The sequence below is a fragment of the Chelonia mydas genome, chromosome 3 (genome assembly GCF_015237465.2).
Source record: "Chelonia mydas isolate rCheMyd1 chromosome 3, rCheMyd1.pri.v2, whole genome shotgun sequence".
In the NCBI taxonomy this organism is placed as follows: domain Eukaryota; kingdom Metazoa; phylum Chordata; order Testudines; family Cheloniidae; genus Chelonia; species Chelonia mydas.
The window spans coordinates 200,914,324-200,941,370 of record NC_057851.1 but is presented as its reverse complement, the minus strand read 5'-3'; the positions used below and the strand labels follow the sequence as shown (position 1 = coordinate 200,941,370).

General features: G+C 57.9%; 1 protein-coding gene across 3 annotated transcripts in view; it reads left to right on the top strand.

Annotated features, from left to right (window-relative positions):
• Positions 1-27,047, top strand: part of LOC102937867 (phosphofurin acidic cluster sorting protein 2) — a 108,975-nt gene that overhangs the window by 75,247 nt on the left and 6,681 nt on the right. For all 3 annotated transcript variants that reach the window (XM_043544173.1, XM_037896289.2, XM_043544174.1), the window contains exons 3-17: positions 6,303-6,392; positions 6,871-6,996; positions 7,245-7,407; positions 7,605-7,696; positions 9,633-9,713; positions 11,241-11,300; positions 16,305-16,456; positions 20,450-20,543; positions 20,924-20,995; positions 21,465-21,595; positions 21,948-22,080; positions 22,320-22,424; positions 24,123-24,229; positions 24,822-24,976; positions 25,147-25,257. In XM_043544173.1, coding sequence (XP_043400108.1) covers positions 6,303-6,392; positions 6,871-6,996; positions 7,245-7,407; positions 7,605-7,696; positions 9,633-9,713; positions 11,241-11,300; positions 16,305-16,456; positions 20,450-20,543; positions 20,924-20,995; positions 21,465-21,595; positions 21,948-22,080; positions 22,320-22,424; positions 24,123-24,229; positions 24,822-24,976; positions 25,147-25,257 — 1,672 coding nt within the window. The remainder of the gene's footprint in view (positions 1-6,302; positions 6,393-6,870; positions 6,997-7,244; positions 7,408-7,604; positions 7,697-9,632; positions 9,714-11,240; positions 11,301-16,304; positions 16,457-20,449; positions 20,544-20,923; positions 20,996-21,464; positions 21,596-21,947; positions 22,081-22,319; positions 22,425-24,122; positions 24,230-24,821; positions 24,977-25,146; positions 25,258-27,047) is intronic.

Below are 27,047 nucleotides of genomic sequence, written 5' to 3'. Positions count from 1 at the left end.
TGATTTAAACCAGTTTAGCTAAACCAGTGCAAAAGGCTGTGTGGACATTCTTATTTCAGTTTAAACCAAGCTTTGGTTCATCTTAAGTCGGATCAGGAGTCAGTTTAAATCGCTCTAATGCTGGCATGAGAGCAAGCCCCAGTGTGGCCATGAAATAACTGTTAAGTTAAACCATTGCCCCACTCTCCTGTAGATAAGGCCTCTGAGTTGCACCCACAGGCTCTGTCTGTGACGAGCTAGAGTTGTGATTCCCCATCTCGTGTACACAGACTTGCACTAGTGCTCAGTATCCTAGTGCAAGTAGAAATCGCTTTGTCGCCATAGTAGCACAGGGAGCAGCACGAGCACACACGCACCGGGCGTGTTCTCCGCACGGCTGAGCCATGCCTCCACGGCTGCTGGACTTCTATCTCTACTCGCACGAGCTCGGCCAGAGCTGGGGAATCGCAGTGTGGATGTAGCCATGGAATGGCACCGAAGTCACTAAAGGTGCGAGGTGAAGCCCGTTGAGTTATTGCAGTTCCAGTTTCTGTGTAGACAGGGCCCCCGCTAAGCCAGGACAAGTCTGTGTGCAGACGACGCAGGGCTGCACCTCAGCCTGCACTACACACGGTTTTCACGTGGGCCGGGGTGTGATATAACTCAAGCAGCACAGCCCCCTAGGGCATATGCAGCTGTAGTGGTGTAAAGGTGCGTACAACAATGTGGCCCATCCCCTTCCCTATGGGAAGAGTGATGGCACCTTTATGCTGCTAGAACTGCATCCACACTTCTGTCTGCGTTTCTATACCCACCAATAGAGTTGTGAGTGGGCAAAGACTGTGTGGAGATTCCAGAGGCAGCATCTCCTGCGCCTTCTTGCTGCTGCACTAAGGAACAAGCTGCCCGGGTTTAACTGAAATTGGTTGGAAAGTGGACTTAGTTGAAGTGGTGCAAGCCCCCGTGTAGACACGCCGATTTCAATTTAAGAGTGGCTTACTTTGGGTTAGTTTAAACTGTAGTTGGTAAGGAATCAACGTATGCTAAGTGGTTACTGGAGTTAGAACCTCTGTGCTGGGCTTTGCACCGGTTTAACTAAACTACTGTCAAAACAGCCCTGTAGTTAAACCAGGGCAAGTTTGTGAGCAGACCAGGCCTGATCCTGAGCCCACTGAAGTTAGTGGGAGCTTTTCCATTGACTGCAGTGAGCTTTGGCTCAAGGCCCTAATCGGGGAGCACTCACTACCCAGCAGCTCAGGAACGCGGAGAGGTTTCTGCTGCCCTAGCTGGAGCTGGGTGGACGCCACAGGGCTCTTCTGCTGAGCAGGAGGCATGGAACGGGGGCGCTCCTGGGTGTTTGAATGGCACTTCCAGCTCACAATGCAGAAAGGTTCTTTGATACACTCCGTGGATTAATATGGTTTAAAAACTAATTAAAAGGTTATTACCAGCAAAGGGGATAAGAGTTTGGACAGGCGTGTATTAGAGCTGCTAATGCCAAGTGTGGAGTCCCTTCAGCTGCACTAATCCACTTGCTTTCCCAGCAGAGTGAAGCAGGGTGCAGTTAATCTTGCTGGTTGGGGAATTTTTATCAGAAGGGGTCTGTGTAGTATTTGATCTGTGGGACCTGACTCTCATTCATTCTGTAAAGTTTAATAGTTTCAGCTGGGTTTTGCGGCTTCTGTCCTCTTTGTGCTTCCTGCTAGGCTGAAGGGAACCTCTTTGGATTGGGGAGAGCTGGGGGGCAGGATCTGTTAATGCAGCTAATGGTTGTAAATCAGAAAGATTTCTCTGCAGCCAGCGAAAGGAATCGGAGCAAACTCCCAGTGTGCGGAAAACTCCAAGGTGGCACAGACCCTGCCAGCTACATGCGCTGACATATCCTCCTCCTGGAGGAAAGGACATGAGCCAGCTAGTACCACCAGCTGTTGGACACTGGTTGAAATAGAGGGCGCAAAGAGGGAAAGAGCCTTTTGTGGTCACTGAGCTGTGCCCAGACGTTACGGTGCTGGACGCTGGTACAAAGCCCGTGGGTAGAGGAAGGCAGAGGAAGCAAGATTTGCAGCTCCAGGATCAGATCAAGGATGGCTGAGCTCAAAATGGCCAAGCCCTGACCAGGGTTATAGACAGCATCTGGGCTTCACCCTGACTGGCTTTCAAAAAAAACCGTTCTGAGTCAACAAAGCCGGTCCCACCTACAGGATGGGGAGCTGTACTTTGGAAAGCCGTGAAAAAGGCTTACGAGTCATGGTGGAACCATCTAAACATGAACTCAGCATAATGCAGTGGCTGTGCAGGCTAACACGGCCCTTGCAATCCGGATGGATAAACTGAGGAATATCAAGTGGAAGTAAGGAGGTGGCATTCATAACCTCTCTGTATGGCAATACTGAGACCACTGCTGGATACTGTGCCCGGCTCTAGTGTTCACACTTCAAAGAGGACATAGACAAATGGGAAAGAGCCACAAGAATGAATCGAGATCTGGAAAACTTGCCTGATGATGAGACTGAAGCGGCTTGATGTATTTGGCTTATTAAAGAGAAGGCTGACTGGGGGTTTGATCGCAGTCTGTAAGTAGCTCCATGGGGAAGACATTTCTGATAGCAGCTAGGTTGGCTCTTCAGTCGAGCAGAAAAAGGCCGAACAAGATGGAATGGTAGGACGCTAAAGCTAAATATATTCAAACTAGAAATAAGGTGCAGATTTTTAAGTGACAATAATTAACCATTGGAACAATTTACCTGGGGATGGGGGAATTCTCCGTTGCTTGGGTATCCAAAAATCGAAACGGGAGATCTTCCTAAAAGACACGTCATCGCACAAGGGCTTGATGCAAAAATTACTGGGTGAGGTGCTGTGGCCTGTGCTATCCAGGAGGTCAGATAAGATGATCACAATGGCCTCGGAATCTATGAATAATCTAGCCTAGGGGTCAAGTTTCTCCTTAACCTTCTCTTTGATGAACAAAATAGACGGAGTCGCTTCAGTCTCTCACTGTAAGGCAGAATTTTTCTTGGGCCTTTCCTCTGCACGCTCTGCGATTTGTAACCGATGGTTTGAAGTGTAGACGCCACGGCTGGAGAGTGTCTAATAACGGTCTCACCAGTGCTGTAGACAGAGGAAATATCACCTCCCTACTGTTACTCAGTATTTCCCCACTTGTACGTCCAAGGATCATGTTAGCCCTCTTAGCCACAGCATTGTACTGGGAGCACGTGTTCAGCTGGTTTCCACCATTCATCCCAAGTCCTTTCCAGTTGCTGCTTTCCAGGATATAGTCCCCCATCCTGTAACTGTGGCCGACACTCAGGGTTCCTAGAGGTGAGACCTTGCACTTGGCTGTATTGAACTGCATCTTTGATTATGTCCCGCTCACTCATCGATACAGTGCAGTGACTCACCCCCACCCCACCAACCTTGTGTCATGTGCAGACTTCATCACCAAAGATTTTATATTTTTTTCCAAATCGTTGATAGTGTTGGGCTGAGAACTGATCCCTGTGAGACTCCGCTCCCCCACACCCCAGCTGATAATTCCCTATTAACCATTAACATGTTGAGGTCTAGGAGTTGGCCAGTTTCTAATCAGTTTCATTGGTGCTACATCGATTCTGGTGCTAGTTTGTTAATCAGAATGGGCTGCGGTATGAAGTTGGGTCCCTTACAGATGTGCAAGCGCTGGGTATGATGTCTGCAGCGTTACCCTTATAGGCCAGACTTGTCATTTTCTCTAAGAAAGTTGATCGTAAATTTGCTCAAGGCGTCTGCAAAGATGCCGTCTTTCCCCGGCAGATGAGTTACTGGAGCAATCCAGGGTGGATGATGTGCTCCCAGAGCAGGAAAACTCCCTGACACAGCTGGCTAGATAAACCCCTCCTTGGCAGTACATCACTGGAGCTATCTGTCAAAGCTTGGATGGGTTTGGATGTAATCCGAGAGAGGGAGCCTTGCAGGCCAGACAAATAGCACACGGATGTGGAGCCTCATCCACTGGAAAGCTTGCAAACCTGGAAGGGGTGGAGGTCTGTGTGTGTCACTTGTCTGGATCTGTTACTGCAGAGGGGCAGGGAAGTCCTCCCTGGCCTTTTGCAATAGAGCCCCCTCAGCGTCCAAAGGCGTTTTGGGGTGGTACGTCCATAACTAGCCTGCCAGAGGCTTGGATGTAGCCTGGCGAAAGGTGCTGGTCAGTTGCACTGGTAAAGAACCTGTCACAGCTTTGGCATCTCAGGGCTCCAGTGACCCCACCTTATGTGAGGATGCAAACGAACTAGTCCTTGTTCCACACCTTGGAACTTGGTATATTCAGTGTGCAAATCTTCCTGAGGACCCATGTCTGGAAACAGAGCTGGATGCGTTACAATGATGATGGGCATGCAGGGAATCTTGCATGCCCAACAAGATTAAGGTATTAATAAAATCCTTGTTTACTGTATTACAACACTAAACACATTGGTGCAGGTTTGTGTTACGTTTTCGCTGGCAATTACCATTGTAACAACCATCCGTTAAAACCTTGTATTAAACACACACAAGAAAAACACAGTCAAAGTATTTGAAACATGAAGTTACGTAAGAACTTCATTGTCACAATGTCCATTATTCCCTTCCCCTCCGGTTGTCTGGAGTATTTATAGGAAAACTCTCCTGCAGGCCAGTCTCTTTAAATAGCGCTGAAGCTGGAGTTCACTGTCCTCTGGGGGAGAAAAGGAAAAGTTCCAGGAGATGTTCGCTTTTGCCACTGTGGAGGATGTTTGCTTTAAGGCAAAAGAAAACTGGCACAAAGGCATAGCACGGAATAACCAAACCAGAGAGGTTTCAGAGGGGCAGCCGTGTTAGTCTGCATCAGCAAAAACAACGAGGAGTCCTTGTGGCATTTTAGAGACTAACAAATGTATTTGGGCATAAGCTTTCATGGGATACAACCCACTTCATCGGAGACATGGAGTGGAAAATACAATAGGTTTGTGGAGTGTATTTTTCACGCCACAAACCAGAGAAAGCCTTGTCTGTCTGCTGGCCTTCCTTGCTTGCCGGCCCGCTGGGGAATTCCAGGCCCAGCACACGGTGTTAGTCTTGGCTACTCTGAGCCCTGGTAGATGCCTGCCTATGGCAGGCTGTCAGAGGGACTGCCTTAGCTACCTCTCCAGTCTCAGGCTCACCGCAGCGTTGCAGGATTTAGGTGAGCCTGGCAGAGGTTCTCTTCTCTGGTTCTCTTTCTGGTCCCCTCTGGTCAGGTCAGGGCAGCAAAGGCGTTCGGATGGGATGGTGGATCCCAAGGTCATGGTGTGTAGGCCTCCCACTTCCGTGATGGGTGTGTCTGGGATGCCGTCTCTCCAGAGATGGATCTCTGTAAGGGTGCACACTGCTGCATTCACTGGCCTTTGTTACTCCGGGTTATCTCAGCGAATCCTTTCTTCAGGGCATTTCTGATTCCTTCTCCTGGACTCTGCTCAGGTGCCTTTGATGGCAAAGTCCCTGACACGTTATGTGAGCAGTTTGCTGGGTTCAGGGGGCCTGGGGGGAGGCAGCGGCTGCAGCTGAGCTAGTGTCAGGAATCAGATGAAGAGGATCTGGCTCTGTCAGGAGGGAGTGCCCATCTCTGTGTGTGCACGAGGGCTGGGGTTCCCAGACAGCACTGTCTTGAGCTTTTCCTGGTGGGCTGCAAGATGATCCACGCTCTGTGGGGACCTTCCCTTGCAAATGGCTGGAGAGCACTGGGTCAAACCATTGTCCTGACTGAGAAATGACTCCCTGTGCCAGCATCATCTCACGTCCCATGCACTATCCTGTCTCCTGGGCCCGCCCTTCCAGCTGCGTCCGTGCTCAGGAGATGCGAGGAGCCAGACAGTGGTGTCTGGGCTTTGATCAGGAAACACCACCAAATTGATAATCAGTGGGCGGGGGATGCCTGGGGCGCGCTCAGAGCTGGAAGAAGCCTCTGTCCTGTGCCTTTGCTAAATGCTGACTCGTAGGGGGCGGTGGTGGCTCTGATAGCCAGGAGATGGAAAGGAATTGTTTAGGCTGAAGCTAGGAGTCCAGGAGACTTCCTAGTAGGCTAGGACAGTCTTCCAAGAGAAGTGGTGGAAACTCCATCACTAGACTGGATAAACCCTTCTCCATGTTCTGCAGGGAATGATCTCTGGTCCCCGAGGAGGCTGACTACATGGGCCCTATTGTCTGTCTCCAACCTTCATGATTCGCTGGCGGTGGAGAAACCCTGGGGTTGCACCTGCGTGTTTAGTGTATCGAATGCGTGTCTCCAGCTGAGTGGTTCTGTGCTAGCCGCCTGCCCCTCCACGCCTCTCCTGATCTCGTTGCAGGGTTCAAAGCGAGTCCTGCGATCCAATGAATACGTCCTTCCCCCCGGGGGCCTGATGGAGACTGACCTGGAACTGACTTTTTCTTTACAGGTAACGTGCACCTTGCTAGCCTGGATGCAGAGCACCCAGCCTCAGCAGGCTCTGCTGCTCCTCATACCGCCCTGGGTCCCTTCCCGACAACAGGGAATTCAGGGAGAACCGAGCAGGAGCCCAGTGATGTTGTCTCTGGGAGCTTTGGTCCCTGCGGGGTGCACGTGTGATGCGGGGAATGCGCAGCTGGGGTCCTGACTGTCAGCACGGGGCTGATTGCATCTCCATGCTGCATGCCAGCTGCTCTGGGCACCTCGCTGTGCCTCGCCCGTGCAGTGTGGGCGGAGGAGATGTGGAGGGTGAAGCAGGTTTGCGTGTGGCCTGGGGGAGGGAGCAAGCTGCTCAGGGTGAGCCATGGCTGGGAGGAGGTTGGGGTGCAGGCTCAGGAGCTGAGAGGGCTGTAGCTGCATGAACATTAGGCCTGGCCTGTGTAGCTCTCCTGCCCTGCCATGGCTGGGTGTTTTCCCTCCCACTGTAGTACCCGCATTTCCTGAAGAGAGATGGCAACAAGCTGCAGATTATGCTGCAGCGAAGGAAAAGGTACAAGAACCGCACAATCCTGGGCTACAAGACTCTGGCGGTGGGAATCATTAACATGGCGGAGGTAAGCGGCGTCGGTAGGGGAAGAGGTGCAGTGCCTGTGAGCCTGGGTGGCCTGGCCCCGAGTGATGCCTGGGAGCTGCTGCTGCTGGGGGTGGCTGGCCCAGGGGTTGCTCTGGCCTAGCAGCATTGCCCAGCCGCCAGCACTGAGTGGCTGGTCAGCGCGTGCGAGGCATCCTTGGGGGGGCACCGTTGTTGCTGGCTGCGTGCTGGCCGGCCGTCACTGGGCTCTGTGTTTGTCTGCTCGCCCAGGTGATGCAGCACCCCACAGATGGAGGGCAGCTTCTGGGCCTCCACAGCAACATGAAGGATGTGAGCATCCAAGTGGCTGAAATCAGCATCTACTCCCTGTCCAGCCAGCCCATTGACCATGAGGATGGCAGCGTCCCCTCTGGCCCCAAAATCAAAGCCTCAGGTAGGTATCTCTCAGCCCAAACAAGACGCGAGCGCTCCTCTCCCCACTCTCAGCATAGGTTTCCCCAGGCTCCCCCAAGCCACTCTGGGGCAAGGATGTGCGGGACACCCCATATCCCTGGGCTCCTGGGCATGCTGGGTGTTTCCTGGGGGCGTGGTGGGTGGTTCGGACATGGCATCTGCATTTTCTGGTTTCAGATCGCTCTCCAGACATGGATAACTACTCGGAGGAGGACGACGACAGCTTCTCTTCAGAGCAGGAGGCCAGCGACGATGCTGTGCAAGGCCAGGTAAGGGCGGCTTAGCCCTGCTGCTGTGGGGTCTCAGGTCAGAGTGGGTCCCGCTGCCTGTCCTCAGGGAGAGGGGATGCCTGCAAAGCCCTGGGGCAGGAGTAGTGGACTGAGCTTGCAGGTGCCCCCTTGGCCCAGACCCTCTCCTGCCCTGGGAATGAATGCCTGGGTCTCGGGGGAGCAGAGAACAGGGGCCTCAGGGCTCTGGCTGGCCACAGCGTGCAATAGGTGACGTCTCGGGGTGAAGGCTATTGGAACTCTCTGGAGCACAGGGCTGCTCTGAGCAGATGTCCTCCTTCGTCGAGCCATAGATCCCACAGCCAGAAGGGACCGTTGTGATTATCTAGTCTCATCTCCTGCGTGACACAGGCCAGAGAGCTGCCCTGAACAAACGCCAACTTGAACTAAAGCATCACTGTTAGAAAAACATCCCAGCTGGATTTAAAAATTGCCAGTACTGGAGAATTCTCTCTAATCCCGGGTCAATGGTTCCAGCGGCTCATTACGCTCACGATTAAACATCTGCACTATATTTCCGGTTGGAACTTATCTAGCTTCAGTTTCCAGCCCTTGGACGGCGGGAGACCTTTCGCGGCTAGACTGAAGAGCCCGTTATTAAATACTGGGCTCCCATGTAGGTACTTTCAGACGGGGGTCGAGTCAGCCCTTAGCCTTCTCCTTGACAAGCTGAACGGCTTGAGCTCTTTGAGTCGATCACTCTGAGAGTCCTGTATCATCCTCGGGGCTCTTCTCTGACGCCTCTCCAGTTTATCAACATCCTTCCGAAACTGTGGCACCAGACCTGGACGCAGGATTCCAGCAGTGGTCACAACAGTGCTAAACACCGAGATAAAGGCCGGGTCTACACGACAGAGTTAGGCTGACGAAGGCAGCTCTGTAAGCGTCTACACTGCAATGGAGCTCCCACCGACGTCACACTCCCACCACGCTGACTCAGTGAGGCCACCTATGTGGCTAGGTCGGCGCAGTCTCAGTGTAGACGCCACGTTGCTTACAGTGACTCCTGCTACCTTTCAGAACCCGTCCCGCAATGCCCCCACGGGCAGCTCAGACACACACTGCCGGCACGGGCATAGTGTGGACATGTGAAACCGATTTGAGGACTGGGTGGCTGTACGTTGACATAACTTAGGTCGACTTAATTTTGTAGTGTAGACTTGCCCATAGTAACCTCTCTGTTCCTGCTCCCAGAGTCGCCTGGCTGTGATGCCAGGCTGGCATTAGCCCTTTCAGCTGCAGAGTTGCATTGGGAGCTTGTGTTCAACTGCGTATTCACGACCCCGCCTCCAAGTGTGTGGCTGAGGAGTGTCCTGGGGGAGCTGCTGTTCGTGACACCCAGGCTTCCTCCCGGGAAAGGAGCATGGTTCAGTTGTGGGCCCCACCTTGAGCTGCCCCCCCACAAGGCCCTGGCCATCTGCTCCAGTACCCTGCTCTGGGGTGGCCCACGTTTCCCTTCTCATGGGTGTGGCAGGCTCTGCAGTGACAACGGGTCATGTGAACTCCAGCGGGCCGCACACCAGCTGGCTCCTGGAAGCCTTGGTCTGTTCTTCCCCCATCCCCTGGGTTGGGTCACGGGCAGCTCAGCCTCTAAGCGGTGTGGGGCAGGACATGTGTGGGTCTCAGGTGCTGCATGATCAGGGTAAAAGGGAGTCCCAGGGGAGCGATTCCCCTGCAGTGGCAGGGCGCGCTGTATGGGGCAGTCTGCTGGGGATCGGTCATGGAGTGAAGGGGGGAGCAATCAGTGAGGGCTGACAGGCTGGGAGATAACAGCCTTGTGCTCCAGCCTGGTCAGCTTCTAGGCGTCATGTCAGAGGGCCCTACACTGGCTTCCAGGGGGGCTGGGACCTTCCGGAAAGGCAGGGGTGCCCCCGGCGCACTGTGCCCTTCTGATGTGCTGCCGTCTCTGTCCGTTTAGGATCTGTACGACGAAGAGGATGAAGTGAGGAAGCCGAAGAAAGCCCGGAGGAAAATGATCAGAACCACGTCCATGAGCAGAGTAACGTCCGCATTTCTTGTGTTAGCGCAGCAGCACTGGGACCGGGACCGGGCCCAATCCCTGCGGGAGGCCCAGTGCGGGAGCCGCCATAGCCTTTCCCCAGCAGGAGGCACTGCAAGCTCTGGCTGTGGCGGAGCTCCCACGAGCTCCGCCCCTTGCCCCGCTCTCCGTGAGCAGCTGGAGGGCGCTGTGCCCCTGGGGGAGAGAACACCCCACAGTGCAGTGATCTCGCCCGCAGGTCGCGAGCGGTGTGTAGCTCAGGAGAGAGCGACAGCCGTCTTGCACTGGTGCGGGGGGTGCCCATCCCTGGGGGGCCATGGACTTGGTCCTGTCCCTCTCTGCCCCGCTTCCTGGTGGAGCCTGTGCCGCCATGGGAAGACGGGCGCGAAGCGTGCGGTACGGCCCAGTGCCGTGAGGGCAGCCGCGTCACCTGCACACATGTCCCCGGCTCAGAGCACATGGAGGTTTGCAGGGTGCGTTCCCCAGCCCTCTGCTCTGCCTATCCACAGAGCTTCTCTGGCCCCTGGCACTGTCGGAGCCCCTCGCACCTACCCTAACGTGCCCCAGGAGGCAGGGCCGGGCTGTTCTCCCCATTGGACAGGTGGGGAGCTGAGCCCCAGGGAGCAAAGTGACTGGCCCATGGGCACACAGGACATCTGGCAGAGCGGAGACTCGAACCCAGGTCTCCCAGTCTATTGTTGTTACTGTTGTTGCTACCGAAAGCAAAGGAAATCTGGCTCTCCCTCTCCCCGCCCCTCCTGAGCCCTCAAGGTCACGTCTTGTCCGTCGGCCTGCCGATGTGGACATGTACCAGCCAGGCTCAGCACGGGCAGATTCTGCTCCCACATCTCCTAGTCAGTGTCGGAGGGCCAACCCGAACCAGTTACGAGCTCTGCCTTTGGGATGGCTTTGGGGAGGCCTAGGGAGCAGTGGCTGCTGCTGGCCCGTGTGCTCAGGAGGGGAGGGGGCTGGGGGCTGTGCAAGGCCCCCTAAAAATGGCAGAGAGCCCATAGCACCTCCCAGCCTGCGTGCCGTGGGTCTGGTCTGCACTGGGGAGACCTGCCGTGGTGTGACTGTAACGCTGGTCTGACGCCGGGGCACACTGCTGGCCTTGCTCCAGGTAGTGCTCCGCTCTCCAACAGTCAGGGCCTTAGAGGGGCTGGGTGCTGTCTCTGCACGTGGCCTGTCATGGCTGCCTGGATGCTCTGCAGAGGTTCCTGGGGTCCTCTGGATACTTCGCTTCTGTGTTGTGTCCCTTTGCCCTCCACGTGTTGTGTCTTTGTCTTCGGGAGCTCTTTGAGTTGGGCCGCGTCTCGCTCTGTGTTTAGCTGATGCCATCGCTGTCATGACAATAGCTCATCAGCCCGGTGGTGCTGACAGAGCCGCTAGCTTTGAGGCTGTGGAGGGGGCCCACCGCTCCCCGTGGAGGGGCGCCGTGCGTTTAGCACACGGCACAGTGAAAGCGGGCGGCTGGGGGTAACAGCTCCCTGGGAACCTCACGCCTTTTCCTCTGTCCTTTCCTTCCAGCAACCGAACTTCAAGCAGAAATTCGTTGCTTTGCTGAAGAGATTTAAAGTGATGGATGAGGTGAGAAAGGGTGGGTCCGGCCCTGTCTGACGCATGGCGCCAGCGGGACGAGCGCCTTGGGATCAGTCTGGGGAGCCGGGGGGCCATGGTTCCACCATTTCTTACCAGCCATAAGGGCAGGCGACGGGGCGAGGGGGCAGAGGAGCGAGGGGGAGTGTTGTGGGGAAGAGGCAGCGTGAGGGTAGGGGCTCAGAGAGAAGGGGGGATGGGGACACAGTTCGGGTGCCGGTGGGCCCCCCCACACGCTCTTTTAGGAAGCTTCCGCAGCTCCTTAATCAGTCCCTTGGCTCTCTCCTGGCAAACCCTGTGTGTAGATGTGTTCAAGCCCAGTGGTGTCCCTCGGGGACGCATTGTCCACCCCATGGAAAGCTCACTCCTGCCCCAGGAGATGAGGGCAGCACGCGGACATGAGCCATGAATCCCCAGGGAGGGGCTGGCCGGCTCTTTGTAGCGTGAAGAGAGGGCGCTTGTGGGTAACCAGCTAGCGGAAGAGCCTGTACGTGGCATGGGCAGAGCGTCGGAGTTTCCCACTTTCCAGCCTCCACGGGAGTGCAGCCAGGATGGGTGGGGGAATCTCCTGGTGCTTTCAAGTTCCAAAATTCCAGCATTTGGGTTTCGTGATGTCTGAGAACAAAGTGTGGGGAAATCGGTAGCGTAAATAACCTCAGCCCATCTGTCTATGGTTTGGAAGAGCTCTGGTGCCTCAGGGGCTCGGAACGGGAGCTTAACATTCGACTGGGGGATAGTGCCGGGCCCCGAGAGGTGCCTTTTGCCCTCCCTGTGACCCCCAACCCTGGTTTGGCCAAGTTACAAGACACGGTAAATTGCCGTTTGCACATGCTCAGTTGAGCTTGCTCCAGAAATCTCAGAACATTCCACGTGCACTGTACATGCTCCTCGCGCCCCTGAGGGCGCCCCATGATCCAGAGCCACCCTCATGGGGACACCGAGACTGGCGGCTCCTCCTGCTGCTCATCAAAATGCCCTTTGGCCTCGGGGAGAAGGTGCACTGGGCTGGGAACCAGGCGCTCCTGAGTTTGACTTCTGCTAAGGGCTGGAGTTACTGGTTCTGGTCCCATCACAGCTCTCGTTACTGAGCACAGCTGCTATCCCTAGAGGGGAGGCAAGAGTCAGCCACCCTGTGGGAGGTACAGGGTCTTTCCTGGCAGAGCTCTTCCATTTGACAGAGCGTACCTGCCCTTCAGAAGGAGCCATGGCAGCCAGGGCTGGGCCGGGTTGTCTGTCGAATGAGGCTGTGGCTGTATTTGTAACCACTGCTCGGGGTATTATGCATCCCCCCCCATAGCTGGCCTATGCAGGATAACAACCTACTACTGCTAGTAACGTAGGAACTCCTTCAGCTCAAGTGGCTGAGATCTACGTGGTAGTACCAGCGGGCTGGGGCTCAGGCCGGAGGGGAGACATTACGGTTGCACATGACAGAATTTGAATTTTCCTTTTCAACACCTGTGTGGAAGGAGGCTGTCAAGATTGCCGGGTCTGACGCTTTGCAGGCAGGAAGCGTAGCCCGGTGCCCACAATGGAGGGCGCTGGGCCTGGCCCGGCTGCACATTCAGGGGCTGTCCCACTGCTCGGCAAGCTGCTGCCTCTGGGCCTGCAGCCCTGAGTCACATGGCCCGTTTTCGCTGCCATGTTGCATTTCTGGCTGGGGTCTGTGCTGACGTCCACTGTGCCCCCCAGGGCTCTGCCCTTGCCTGACACTTCCCTGCCCTTGCTGCGCCACTGGGTTCAGCTCCTCCAGTGGCAGCTGCTGGTGTTTAACCATGTCTCGGCTAACCCGGCTGGGAGCAGGCCTGCATGGCACGATGGCCCCCATGCGGGAGGCCGGGGGGCTGCCCCAGTGGTAAGAATGAGGGGAAAATATAAGGGGAAAGGCTAGTGTAAGCAAGGGCTTCGGCTCTCTCAGCTGTTCTGGCTCCTTGATTGGTTCCTCCTGTGTCTTATGTTCTAAAGCTCATGCTTCAGGTTTCCAGCTGGCCCCCAGCAGGGGTTAGGAAGGGATTTCCCCCACTGTCACCCCCCAAAAGTATTCTAAGGTGGTGGTTTTTTTCAATCTCCTTCCTCAGAAGCCATCAGGGATGCCCAGCGCTAGAGATGAGACACCTGTCGGGGTGGCGGAGGTGGAACTGAGCATCCTCTCTGAGGTGCTGGGCTGGCTCATGTGCCCAGGGTCTGGCTGATCACCAGATGTGGGGTCAGGAAGAAATTTCCCCCCGAGTCCCATTGGCAGTGACCTTGGGGATTTTCACCTTCCTCGGCAGCGTGCGGGTGCGGGTCACTTGCCAGGACTATGAGACTGACTCGTTTCCCTGCCATTGTGGGGGGCTAGGTCAGTCCCCCCATTCTAGGCCTGTGGCATGTGACAGTCTAGTCTCCCGAGGGCTGGAGCGCTTTGGTCTAATTCCAGTTGGGTTTAGTGCGTGGGTCCTGGGGGGTGGCGGTGGTGGCCTGTGATCTACAGGAGAAGCGGCTGGATGATCTGGTGGTTCCTTCTGGCCTTACGCTCTATAAGTGATTTTGGGGTGTCTTAGCTTGTTCTCCCCAGCTGGGGTAGCTGCATTGTCACGGCCAGGTCGGGAGTAGTCAGAGTCTGCAGTCACAAGAAGAAGTCGGCTGGGCCAGGGTACCGGGACATCAGAAGCAGGAGACGAACTGGAGATCAGAACCACCGGTCAGGAACCAGAGTCAGGCCAGGTCAGGATACCAGGGGGTCAGAGGCAGGAGACAAATTGGAGATCAGAACCACCAGTCAGATGCCAGGCGTTACTCGGGGTCGGGCTGCCAGGAAATCAAGCCAGAGGCATGCAGTCCAGAACAGGGCAGAGCCCAGTTGTTCAGACAGCTTCCTGTTCCTGCTGCTGCCTAAGTAGGGCCAGCGGGCCAATCAGCTGCTCGGGGACTCTGCCAATCGGACTGTAGGGGCAGAGTCTCAAACTGGGGCTGAGCATGGTGGGGCCCCGGTAACCAACCATCAGCAGGCTGCCAGGTGGAGGGTTGGAGCATGGCTGCTTCTGTAAATGTTGCTGCGGCCCCCAGGTTGAGTCACTTCTGCCCGTAGCAGTAATCTCGCTCGTTCCCTCTGTGTCGTTTCTCTGTCTTCACACGGCGATCGCAGCTCCCTCGTTCACATGCTGTTTACCACACGCTTCCTGAGCGCAGGTGAAAAGGCTAAAGCAGCGTGGACCGATCCAAGGTGCCCCAGCTAAACGTCTCCCCAGAGCCCATTCCCTGCCGGGGGTCATCACCTGTTGCTCATGGGCTTGTAGCCCGTGTCCAATCCCAGAACACGTCAGACTGAAGGTTGCCATGCGGAGAGGGGGCAGAAATTGACAGGGCGATGTGTCGTCGCAGCGTTTGATTCTCTGGGTTGAGCCGGCCGTAGGTAGAACCGGTTGAGGGCGTTGTGCTGGGTGAGAAGAAGGTGTCCATTGTGTTTTCTGCCATGTAACCTTCCATTTATTCTCAAAGAACTTCAGTGTCCCTGGGCAGCCTCGGCCTGCTGCCCTCCTTAGTACAGAGGGCCTTGGAGGGGGAGTGCTGGAATTGATGGCTCCCAGAGGGTTGTATGGGGTGGAGAGCTAGCTGGCCTGGTCTGCCATGAGCGACAGCAGGGCTCAGTGGAGGACTTCTCAGATACTCCGGCGACTGGTTGTCCCTTTATGAAGTCAGATCTGGTTGGGTGCATGACAACAGGCAGGGTATTCTCCCTTCTGCTAGCAGGTGTTTTGGAGATGACCTTGGTGTCTCCGCTCCATAAGGATACAGTCGGAGAGCTCCCAAAAGGCAGACCAGTTTGTCTGGAAATGACTGTATTGGGGTGGGTCTCAGATGGCTTTGTCCTTCCCGAGTGGTCTCTTGAGCGGAGCAGAAAGTGGCTGGTTTGGTAAGAGTCTAAGCCCTGGAGTTTCCTTGCTGGCACTTCCTGGGCTTTCCTTGCCAGCACTTGGTGTCCAGTGAATTTGGATCTCTGCCAGAGAAGGCGGGTTCCAGGCTTCGTTTTGGTTTGACTACAAGGTTTGGAGACGCAAGCGTGAGGAGGCTGTGGAGTCCAAGGTGGCTGAAGGACTCTGCCGTGTCTCTTCAGGGTACGTGATGAGCATATTATGGGGAGGTGATCACACACCCACGAACTCCGTAGCTCGTTTTGACTGAAGCCAGCCCGTGCCTGGCTTTTTGCCTTCCTCACCGCGGGCTGGGTCAGTCCTGGGTGAGCGGGCTGTGCGTGTTAGTCTGGTGGCTACGGCGCTTGAACAGGGCTGGAGTTAGAGGCTTGGGCCCTCCAGCACTTGGACTCATTTGTCTCACAAGAGTTAATCCTTCCTCTGAGAGGCAGAGCTCGTATGGTCTGTCTTGGCTGTGGGTTTTAGTGCCTCCCTGAGGGTTGATGGGGAGTCTCTTGTCCCTTTTGTGGGCTGCATTTGATACTTCCATCTGGGACAGGAAATTAGCCCGCAGTGATGATGAAGCGGGCATGGGGTCGTGCATGCGGGGAGGTGTCTATGTTGGGGCAGGCCAGTCTCTAACTGCACGTGGCAGGATGCACGGGGGATTGGCCTCGTTTCCCCCAAGGCCGGCCCAGCTGTGTGAAGTTTGGGAAATGGCAGCATGACCAAGATCCTGCTCCTGTGGCCCTGGGCGGCGACTGTGAGCAGCTGCGGGGAGCTGCGCTCGGGCCCCTGGCCCTTTCGTTCCTCAGGTGGCTCTGTCCTCGCTGCTGCATGAGGACAGGCAGGCCCTGGTTGGGGGATGGCCTGGAGGCGTCTCTCCAGAATGCTCCGGGGGTCCCAGAACAGGCCGTAGCCTAGAGCGTGCCCTGCCGGTGTCGATGGAGAGAATCCAGGCACCTGGGACAGATCAGAGCAGAGATCCCCACACTAGGCGAGCGCCGTGCTGACAGGACTGTGGGGCTGCTCCTCTCCGGAGAGCACGCAGCCAGGGACCTGGGGAGGGAGCATTGCTGTTACCTGTGCTTCTCTGCCGCAGGTTCTGGACTCCGACCCGGTGGGTCAGACCCGAGAAGTGGAGGAGGATCTGGGGCTACTGTACGACAGCTTGGAGGAATGCAACAACAGCGACAGTGGCCCTGAGCTGGAGGATAATGAGAGCGTGCACAGCACCCCCAAGCCCACCCTGAGGTGAGAGCTGATAGGAGAAACGCAGATGCATCACATGTCCTGCACTGGGTGTCCCACGCCTTGCCCTGTGTGCCCCAAAGTTCAGTTACGCTCCCCTCTGCCCAGCGTAGAGGCCCGAGCGGTGCTTTCCTTTCCCGCAGCGCTCCCGGGTGCCTTGCCAGCACACAGCCGGCATCTGGGAGACCTGGTCCCCGGGGCCTGTCACCCAGTTCGATTCTTGTGCTTGGAAAGGAAGCTTCCCAGGCGACCGCCGCCCAGCGCCGGATGCTGACCTCAGACTGGGCAGGTGGACGGGGAGCTGGGTAACAGCCGGAAGTCGCTTTGCCTGCAGAGTGCATTTCCTGTGCCTCCGGGAGAGCCAGCCCAGGGCAGGACTGACCAACTCGCTCGCTGCTGGATAGGACGGAGGGAGGGGGCACATGCACTGGCCCCAGGGAGGAAGGAGCCCTGTCATCTCACGGGAGGCCCTGTCATCCCTCTGTCCTGTGGGGGGACATGCTCTGTCTACACTGCAGCTGCGAGCGAGCCCCCCAGCCTGGCAGACAGACTGGCGCTAGCTCCACTCAAGCTAGCACGCTAAGAATAGCAGTGTGGATGCTGCGGCTCTCCTGCAGGCTCTGAACTTGGGGGCTAGCAATGACCACACCGCTACTGGGAGCGTGCTAGCAGGGGCTGTCTGGGCTGGGAAGCAGGAGATGTACATCTCAGTAGCTGGGGACTTTCTCATTATTCATAGAAATATCCAGTCCTCCGCTGAACCCCGTTGAGTGCCAAGCCTCACATTGTGGCAGTGAGTTCCACAGGTTAGCTGAGCATTGTGTGAAGAAGTACGGCCTTGTGTCAGTTGGAAAGGAGCTCCCTTTTGGTGTCAGTGACTGTCCCCGGTTCTGGCCGTGCTAGGGAGTGATGGACTTAGCTTCTCTATTCCCTTCACTCTTCCGGGCGCATCTGGCATGCCTCCTGGACGCTATGCAGCCCTGAGCCCTGCCATCTCTGCTGGCCTCCCAGAGATTGACTGCCCATCTCTGAACCCCTCTATTTCTGGGATTACTCCACAGCTGCACTCGCTTTCCAAGGGAGGCCAGCTCAGAGATGGGGTATGGTAAGATTTTATCGAATCACACATCCCCAGGCCAGGGCACACTGGGATCAGAGCACAGGTCAGAGACCGGCCCCAATCATTCCCGGAGCAGAGCTTTTAGAAAAACAGCCAAACTTGACTGCAGAATTGCCAGCGCTGGGGAATCCAGCATGACCCTGGGCGAGTCGTTCCAAGGGCTCGTTACTCTCTCTGCTAAAAATCAACACCTTACTTCCAGTCTGAGTTTGTCCAGCTTCAGTTTCCAGCCACTGGATGGTGTTAGCCCAGAGCCCAGTGCGACGTATCTGTTCCCCATGTCAGGACTTACAGACTGTCACTAAGCCCCTGCTTCACCCTCTCTTGGCCAAGCTAAATAGCCAGAGCCCCGGGAGTCTGTCCCTGGGAGCCAGGTATTTTCAGAGTTGGTTTTCGTCTTGTTCCTCATGCGCCCGACTCGTTTGTTTGCCCCTCTGGCTGCTGCAGCCCCTGCCAAGCCCACGATGACACCCAAGGCGCTCTCTGGGGCCGGGTGACAGGTGCCTTTGCCTCTCACCTCATGACTCTGGCTTCCTGAATCACCCCTTGTGGGGGACTCTGCGGCAGGCAAAGCGCTGCCCCCAGGCTATTCCCCTTTCCCTGCTGCGTGCTCGGTCTGCTCCGAGCGCTGTACTCGCTGGGAGTGGGTGATTTCCCTTGGCAGTAGCCGTATGGCTTCGTTCCTACCCCGCTGAGTGCAGCTGGGTTTCTACCCGGGGGTCGTTCATCGCCTGCGGGACCAGTTTCACCGGGGATTGAACTCCGGCTCCAGGGTCTGCGATTCCCGGGATCGTGCTCCAGGCTTCTGAAAAGAGAGCGGTGACATTTGCTGCTCTCCAGGGCACCAGAGCGGACTCGAATACGGTGCCTCCTTTTTTATTGTCAGTTCATCCGCGCCGTTGTTAAGCTTTCGGATTAACCTGGGGACATTTTGCTCATAGGCTCAGCGGTGCTGCTCTGTCATGTGGAAACAGTGCCCTAGATGTCCCGGGTCACTTTCCGCCTCTTTGAGAGCCACGGGCCAGTGGGTGTTGTCGTTTTTGGCCCCCCTAACCCTGTGCCCTGGGCTGCTTCTCAGCTTGTTCCAGCCACGTCTTTAGAGCGGGTTGTGTCGCAGCCAGCCCTTTGGCTGCTTGCCACATTCCTGGGCCTCCATCAGGCCCCCGCTTCCCTCCAGATCTGGGACTCCAGATCCCAGCTCCCTTGGCCTGGAGCTTGGGCCTCCTCCAGCCGGCCACGTCTTTGTCAGCTGACTGCTGTGGCTTTGGTAGAGGATGGAGCAGACGGTGCTGGGAGCCTCCGGAGAGGGCCTGCCCATGGTTCCTGGCCGTTCCTCCCTGTTCGCTGCGGAGGTCTTCTCGAGCCAACCAGAGCCGCTGGGGGGGCACTGCAGGAAGAGCCTCGTGATCTCGTGGGGCTCAGCCAGCCGGTGCTCTGTACCCACAGTCAGCTCGTCTAGTCTCTCCAGCTGCGGTTTGCAAGGCAGCTGCCTGGGGCTTGTCTCCACTGCAGTCGTAGGCAATCGTCCAGCTGCTGCGTAGCCCCGGCGTGGCTCTACAGCCGACAGGAGGCCAGTCTGGAACACCCAGCGGCGGACTGGCTGCAGGAGCCGGGGCGTGAACCTGCCTTGTGAAAGGAGGGCAGGGCTCTAAGTGTCTGACTCGGGTTGTTAAGCTCTGGGCCAGGCTGCCCAGGGAGGCAGTGCAATCCCCGTCACTGGGGGTCTCTAAGGCCAGGGATGGTCTGGGGTTACTTGGCCCTGCCTCTGTGCAGGGGGCTGGACTCGACGACTCTCCGGGTCCCTTCCAGCCCACGTGTCTGACTCTGCACTGGTGTAGGTCACTGACCACAGGGGGTGTTGAACTCAGCTGTGCGTTCCCAGCTCTCTGGTGGCGGGGGGTGGGGCGGCATTGGAGTGGGGTGATCTCCGCTCACGTTAAACACGGCTCTGTCTGGAAACAGAGACGTGACCCCGGCACCCCCTGTGTACGGGACTTAACTCTGGCAGCCCCCAAGAGCCCCAGCTGTGGGAAGGAGTCAGACCCCAAAGGCTTTGCGTCATCCACCCTCCGTCCAGCGACATATCCCTGAGGTGCCCGACAGCTCTGCTGTGTATGGTGGCTGTGGGGCTGTCCCCCTGCGTCGCTGTAGCAGCCCCCTGCCCCCGAGCTGCCACCCGCCCGGAAAGCGCCAGTGTCCTGCGGGCCTGCTGGCCCTGCGGTCAGGGCAGTCCCGTGGCGTGTTCCCTTCACACCAACACTCACCATCTCCTGGGAGCAGCCCGGGCGGGCGCTCTGTGCCAGCTCCTCCCGTTAGTGATCCCCACCCGTCCCGGGGATCCACCTTCTGTGCCAGCCAGGAGCCCAGCCAGCCCCTAGGCAGCACGGACAGGATGGAACAAGGCACCACGGGGCCCAGGAGATGTGGCACCAGTCTGAGGTGCGAGGAGGCACCAGGCTCCCTCAGACAGTCCCGGTCTGTGAGCGCAGGCGTAAACCTGCCCCAGCCCTCCCAGCAGGGAACTGGCCCGTCCTTGGCTCCCAGCCCTGCGCGCCACCTCCGGGAACCGCAGGTCCCAGACTCAGGCCCAGCCCCTTGGCCAAGTCTCCCCCCACCCCGGCCCAGCATGAGCCTGAGGGCAGGATCCCTTTGCGGCTCAGCTCCTGGCGCTCTCTGGCTCAGCGTGCCAAGGGGACAAGCTCCTCTCCCTGCAAGCTTCACCCCCCTACCCCGGGGACGCTGGGCTGGGCTGGTGCCGGAGTGAGTTGGGGGCCTGTCTGTGGTGCTGCGGACCGAGCGGGGGTCCCGGTGTCCTCGTGTCTGTCTCATCTCGCCCTCTGTCTGTCTCCCTGTGCGTCTGTCTGTCTCTCCTGCAGGCGTTTCTTTGAGGGCGTCTCTCACTCGGGTTCCCAGACTGAGATTGGTAGTCTGCACGGCCAGAAAGGGCAGGAACGGGAGTCCAGCAGCCCTGTGAGTCACATCCCCGCCTCCTTGTCCTCCCCCAGCAGCCTGTAAGCCTGGGATATCCTGCCGGGAGCCAGGCCTCCCAGGGAGGTGCTTGTCACCTGCGGGGGTCACTCTGCGCTGCATTTCCTTCTTCTTTTCTCTCTTTCCTGGGCGCGAGCGGCGTCCTGTCCCAGCACAGCCGGAAGGAGTAGGAGCGCTCTCGGGGAGACAGAGGTTTGGCGGGAGCTCTGGGGTGCAGGCTGCCCCACGCTCGTGTGTCTCCAGAGGCAGCCAGAACCACATCCGGCTGCCCTGTGCTGGGGGCCAGGTGTGGGGCTGCAGGCGGGGCTGCCGTGACCCTGCCCTGGGATGCTCTGGTCTAGACTCTGGTTCCCTCTCCCCAGGGACAAGCGGAGAAGCGCAAGGCCGGAGCTCCGCGGGCCCTGGAGGAGGTGGGCGTGGAGGTGGTGGCCGCGGTGAGTGTCTGTGTGCTGTCAGGCCGGCAGGCGTGGCTGGCTGAGGCTTTGGGGGGTGCCCAGAGCCTCAGTGTCCAGGGAGCGAGCTGTCCCCTCAGGTGGGGGCGTGGAGGAATGCTGGCAGCCCTGGGGAGGGGGCAGACGTGGGCAGGGAGCTGAGAGGAAGGATGGTCCAGTGGTTAGAGCACTTGGGAGCTTGGCTCTGCTGCAGGCTCCTGGTGGGCCCCTCACAGAGCCTCTGGGCCCCCGTCCAGTGGGGCCGACAGCCCTGCCCTGTGAGGGGCCACACAGTGACGAGCACTCAGGTCCCACAGGGATGGGGCCAGAGACGTGCTGTAGCTAGACGGTGGGACGGGGGGCAGGGAGGAGGCCTGTCTCAAGGAGACTGGCTGTGGGCCCATCAGCCCCTGGGGAGGGGTTCCGGGGCCCTGGTCTCTCTCCTGTGTCCAGTGACTCTGTGTCCCCTCAGGCGCTGGAGCCGGAGGAGCCCTCCCCACGCCCCGGGGCGGCAGAGGCAGCCAGGCGGGAGAGCAGTGTTGACAGGCTGGCCCAGCTGGGCAGCGCCGGCAAGCCCGAGCCCCCAAACGCTGTGTCGCCCAGGTAAGGCAGCTCCAGACCGCAGTCCCGGCCTGCACGGCTGGGCTGGGGAGAACACGGCTGGGCCCACCACGCTGTTCCCTGGCAAGGAAAGTGCTGATGGACCAGTCACAATGGGCTGATGGGGGTCCGGCCCGGCCCCGGGGGCGGGGGACGACGGGGGTCTGGCCCGGCCCCGCGGGCGGGGGACGATGGGGGCCCGGCCCGGCCCCGGCTGCAGCCAGCTCCCGTGTAGCTGTTGTGATGGTGTGGGGACTGTTCTGGGGACCTGGCTGCCCCAGACTCTGCAGTCCCAGCCCTGGGGCCAAGGCTGCTGCAGCGTAAGCTCTGACTCCTGGAGATTCTCACCCTGCAGCAAAGCTGAAAGCAGACAGGTGTGGCGGCCCCGCAGCACCTCCATGAAGGACCGGCAGAACCTGAAGGGGCAGAGCGACCGCACCAGCAGCCTGGACAGTGAAAGCTCGCCAGACTCGCGGCACAGCGCCCAGGTCAGGCTGCAGCAGTGTGCGCGTGGGTGGCATTCCTGCCTCTTGCAGGGCAGGGGGCATGGCAGGGCGGTGGGGCTGGGCCCCATTGGCTTGCAGGAGAGGCAGTGGGTGGCCCGGTTTGCTGCCTGCGGGACCCTGGCCCATGTGGGTGGAGAGGCGTTGGAGTGGGACAGTGGCTGGCCTGTGGGAGACCAGGGGATCCCTGTAGTGTTTGATCCTGCCTGGTTGTGCTGTCTTAGGTGCCCCGGAAATCTGTCTATGATCAGCTGAACCAGATCCTGATCTCAGATGAGCAGCTTCCGGAGAGCATCATCCTAGTGAATGTCACCGAGTGGCAAGGGCAGGTGAGGAGGGAGGGGAGCCGGGCTGCACACCAGCTGGGCAGGCTGCCTGCAGGGCCATGGCAGGGGGCAGCCCCAGGAAACAGGGTTTCCAGGCTAGGGCCCTATGTCCTTTGTCTTCGCTTGGGGGTAGCCACTGGAGAACAAGACCAGGAATAGCATCAGTGCCTTCGGAACGATGTATTACACGACAGTGCAATAGGCGACCAGGAGAGACGGGCAAAACATTCTGGTTTATTGAGAACCAAGGAGGTCCTGGCTGTGACACAGGCCCCCCCCTCCCAGCTGGAGAGGGTAAAATTGTCAATAATGGTGCGGAAAAGGCAGAAGTGTTCAGTGACTGTTTCCGGGCTGGAGCTGAAAAGGAACCAGGGTGATGGGCTCGTGTCACATGTGGAGGACGACATGCTTTCCAGTCCAGCAGTCGCTGAGGAGGATTAAACACCATCTGCCAGGGACGAACGATTTTAAAACAGCAGGTCTGGAGAACTTGTACTCAAGAGTCTTAAAAGAGTTGACTGAGGAGATCTCTCATGCTAATTTCGAATAAATCTTGGAATACCAGGGAAATTCCCAGAAGCCCGGATGAGGGCTGATGTTGGGCCAATATTCAAAAAGGGCAGGTGGGATTAGCTGGCTAGCTGTGGTCTGGTTAGCCTGACATCAGTCCCATGCAATGTCATGGAAAAGCTGAGATGGGATCCAATTGCTAATGAAGGATAGGTATATAATTAATGCCAGGCAAGGTGGGTTTCTGGCAAGCAGATCTTGTCAAACAGCCCTGATTTCCGTCTCTGATGGGGTTACAAGTTTGGTTGATAAAGGTAACGGCAGAGATGTAACATACTGAGACTTCGGGAAGGCGTTTGACTCAGCTCCACATGATGCACCAGTTCACAGACCTAGCCCAGCCTCGCGAGAGCCCTCGTTAAATGGACTAAGAACGAGCTGCCTGTCGTCCCTGGGGACTCCTCGCTGGATGGGCGTGTTTCTGGCGGGATTCCTCAGGGCTCGGGAACGCTTGCTGCTGTTGTGCCCCAGGGAGCTAGCGAGACGGAGCTGGGGGGCAATTTTATCTCCTCCTCTGGCATTGGCGCGGCCAGTACTGGACGCTGCGGCCAGGTCTGGGGTCCGCCATTGGAAACGGGGCGAGGGGCAGAGAAGAGCCAGTGAAACGATTGGAGGGCTGGAGAAAACGCCTCACAGTGAGACTGACAGCCCAGGCTGCCCAGATGGTTAGAGGGGAGCTAGAGGGGTGACTAGATTACAGTGGGGAAGTGGGGGAGAAAATGCCAGGTCCAAAAGGAACTTCAGGGGCCCCTCCCCAAGCTGGGAGAATGGGCAGGCTGTTGGGAGCGATCGGTGAGCCTGTCTGTCCTGGAGACGTTTCTGCCGGGCACGCCCCCCCCCCCCCCCCCGGAAATGCCCTGCCCCCATGAGAACGGAGTCTCTGGGTCCAACCTCCTCCCGCCATGCAGCACAGCTCCCACGGGGGCCCTGGGGTAGGGGCCTGGCGCAGATACCCCTGAGAGAGGGACGCCTCTAGAACTGCTCCTACCCAGTGCCGGTTCTGGATGAACTGGAGACGCTGGGGGGAGAGAAGGGACGTGTACATGGGCTCGGGCTGCCGTGGGTCCCACAGGCTGGGCTGCCTGGAGCGGGGCTTCAGCCCCTGCCTTCTCTCTGGCTTTGTCTCGACAGTACTTGAGCGAGCAGCTCCAGGCGCACAAACAACCCGTTGTCTCCACCTGGTCCGTGGCCGACGTCCAGGCTGCCTTCAACACCATCGTCGCCCGCATCCAGAGATAGTGAGTGCAGCTGGGCAGGGTAGGGGGCGGGCTCTGAGCAGGGTGGGGTGGAGACTGGCTCTGGGGGCGGGGGCTGGCCCCAGGCAGTGTGGGATGGGGCAGGGGGCTGGCTCTGAGCGGCATGGGGGAGGAGACTGGCTCTGGGGCCAGACCCTGGCCGGGGTGGGGTGGGGTGGGGTGGGAGAAGGGCCTGGCCCAGATAGCACTGGAGCAGACTCAGCGACTTGCAGTGTGGGAGGGGTTTGAAGGAGAAGTGCATGGATGCTGGGGGTCTGACTGTGCACCATCACAGGATTGGGCCCTGAGTACATGGGCTAGGAGCAGGGATGGGCTGCCCGCATGTGTCCCAGCTGGGTGTTGACACTGGACCCTAATGATGGTGGTGTCAGTCTCAACACTGAGAACTCATGGCTGCTCCCCATAAGCCACAGTGGGTCGCTGAGCAGTGAGGCAGGATGCAGCAGACCTGCCCATGGGGAGCTGTGCCCTTCATCTGGGCTGTGTGGGGGGAGTGGCTTTGTCTCCGTGGGTAGCGTCTGTCCTGGCCCCTGCGTGGCTCTGAGTCTCTCAGGGGTTTCTCTTCCCTCTGCAGCTGTAACTGCAACTCTCACATGCCTCCCCCAGTCAAAGTGGCCGTGGCGGGAGACCAGAGCTACCTGAGTGTCGTGCTGCGGTTCTTCGTGGAGCAGCTGGCCAGCAAGACCCCCGACTGGCTGAACTACCTCCGCTTCCTCGTGGTGCCACTGGGTAAGAGCCGCCCGCTGGTCACCCCAGTTCCGGGGCGAAGGGGCTGCAGGGCCCCCCGAAGGCTGCCCGCGTGGGGGAGGGGTGGCAGCAGCCCGGGCGTCAGCAAGCTCCGCTCCTGGGAGCAGCCAGGGTCTGTTCCGGCTGCGTCACGGCCTCCGTCTCCTTGGCAGGCTCACACCCGCTGGCCAAGTACCTGGCGTCCGTGGATGGGAGGTACAGCGCGCTCTTCCTGGACACGGCGTGGAGGGAGCTGTTCAGCCGGGCCGAGCCCCCCAGCGCAGGTGAGCAGCGGGGCGTCCAGGCGGTGCCAGCTCTGGGCTGTGTGGGCAGCTGGCGGTGCGCTCAGCCCTGCCCTTTGTTACCAGATTTGTCCAGTTGTCATGGAGTCTGGGGGAGTCCGGGCCCTGCACCCCTCTTCCTGGGATTCACTGAGACTCTCAGCCAGCCAGTAAAACAGAAGGTTTATTGGACAACAGGAACACAGTCCAAAACAGAGCTTGTGGGTACACCCAGGACCCCTCAGTCAAGTCCTTCTGGGGGAGCAGGGAGCTTAGACCTCAGCCCTGGGGTTCCCTGTGTTCCTCCACCCAGCCCCAAACTGAAAGCTAAACCCCCCCAGCAGGCTCCCTCCTGCAGCCTCTGTTCACATTCCTGGGCAGAGGTGTTACCTCCCCCTCCCCCTCCTGGCTCAGGTGACAGGCTCTCAGGTCTCCCATCCCCAGGGCACATTCCCAGGTCAACACTCCCCCCTCCCTGCTGCGTCACTTCGTCACACCATTACTTTGGGGTTCACTCATTTATTAGGATTACTCTTCTGTGGGGGGAAGGGGGGGTTCTGTAATTCTATCAATGTCCTGCTTGTGCCACGTGTGTTCTCACACGGAGCTCTGCTTCTCCCTGCTGCAAGTTCCCTCCCAGTGGAGCTGTCCTGCCCGACCGAGGTTCCCCAGCGCTGGGTTCCTCCTGCCCTAGGATCAGACGAACACACACATTAACAGGGCGCGTCTGAGAGGACCAGGTTAATTAGCACTCTCAAGCTGACCCCTTATATGTCCCTGGACTCAGCAGACACTTTCAAGCTGCTACCCTCATATGGCCCAGGGTAGCACATCCCTATCCCCACTTTCACGTTACAATTGTTCTGGTCGTAACCCACTTGATGAGCAAACCCCCCAGGATTGTTGGGCGCTGCAGGCATCTTTAGCTTAGGTACAAGGAGCGTTGCTGCAGAGCGAATGGGGAAGCCAAAAAACACCCACGTGGGGGGTAGAGAGAAGCAACCAGCTTAACCATGAAAGTTATTTATTGCCAGGTAATAACCAGAATGGAGCCAAACAAACAAAACAGGGATAATAATAAATTTAAACTTCAATTTGATTACAAAAGTCAGGTTTAGAAAACTCTAACTGATCCCACCAGTCAGGGTCAGAAGACTAGACCGAGAGAGAGAGAGCTGGGTTCTCGCCACTCCGTGAAGCTGGAATCGATCGGGGGTCCCAGGTGGTGGTGGTAGCTGAGGGTCTGGAGTGCTGGAGCCAGGCCGAGCCCCCAGCAGGATCAGTCAGGAGAAGATGAAGTCCCAGTGGAACTGCTGCAGAGTTTGGATCCAGGCATCAGAGCACTTCCCTGAGCGTGGGTCGGGGTTTTTGTGGGGAAAGAACAGTGGTTCAAGGGAGAACACTAGGTTTGTTTATGGATAAACTGATGGCTCAAGGAAGGATCCCAAAATTGTTTTGTTCAGGCTAGACAATAGGAACCGCTCATTCCTGGCTGTGGGCGGTGTTCCTTCCAGGGAGCCCACAATGCAGTTAGATAGCTTCAGTATTTTGGGTACCAATAAAGGATTTTTTACTAGAATTGGTCTGATAACGACTGAGCTGGGTGTGTGCAGGCGTGGGTTCGTTAACATCTGGAGCAGAGATCCCCCATCATGCAGTGCTTCCCTGCTTTTCTGGTCCCAGAGTTCAGTGCGGTTCTTGCCTTGGAATTTCTGTTCTCCATTCTGTGCGCTAATGGGGATGCCTCCCTGTCCCATCTTCAGGGGGGAGGGATAGCTCAGTGGTTTGAGCAT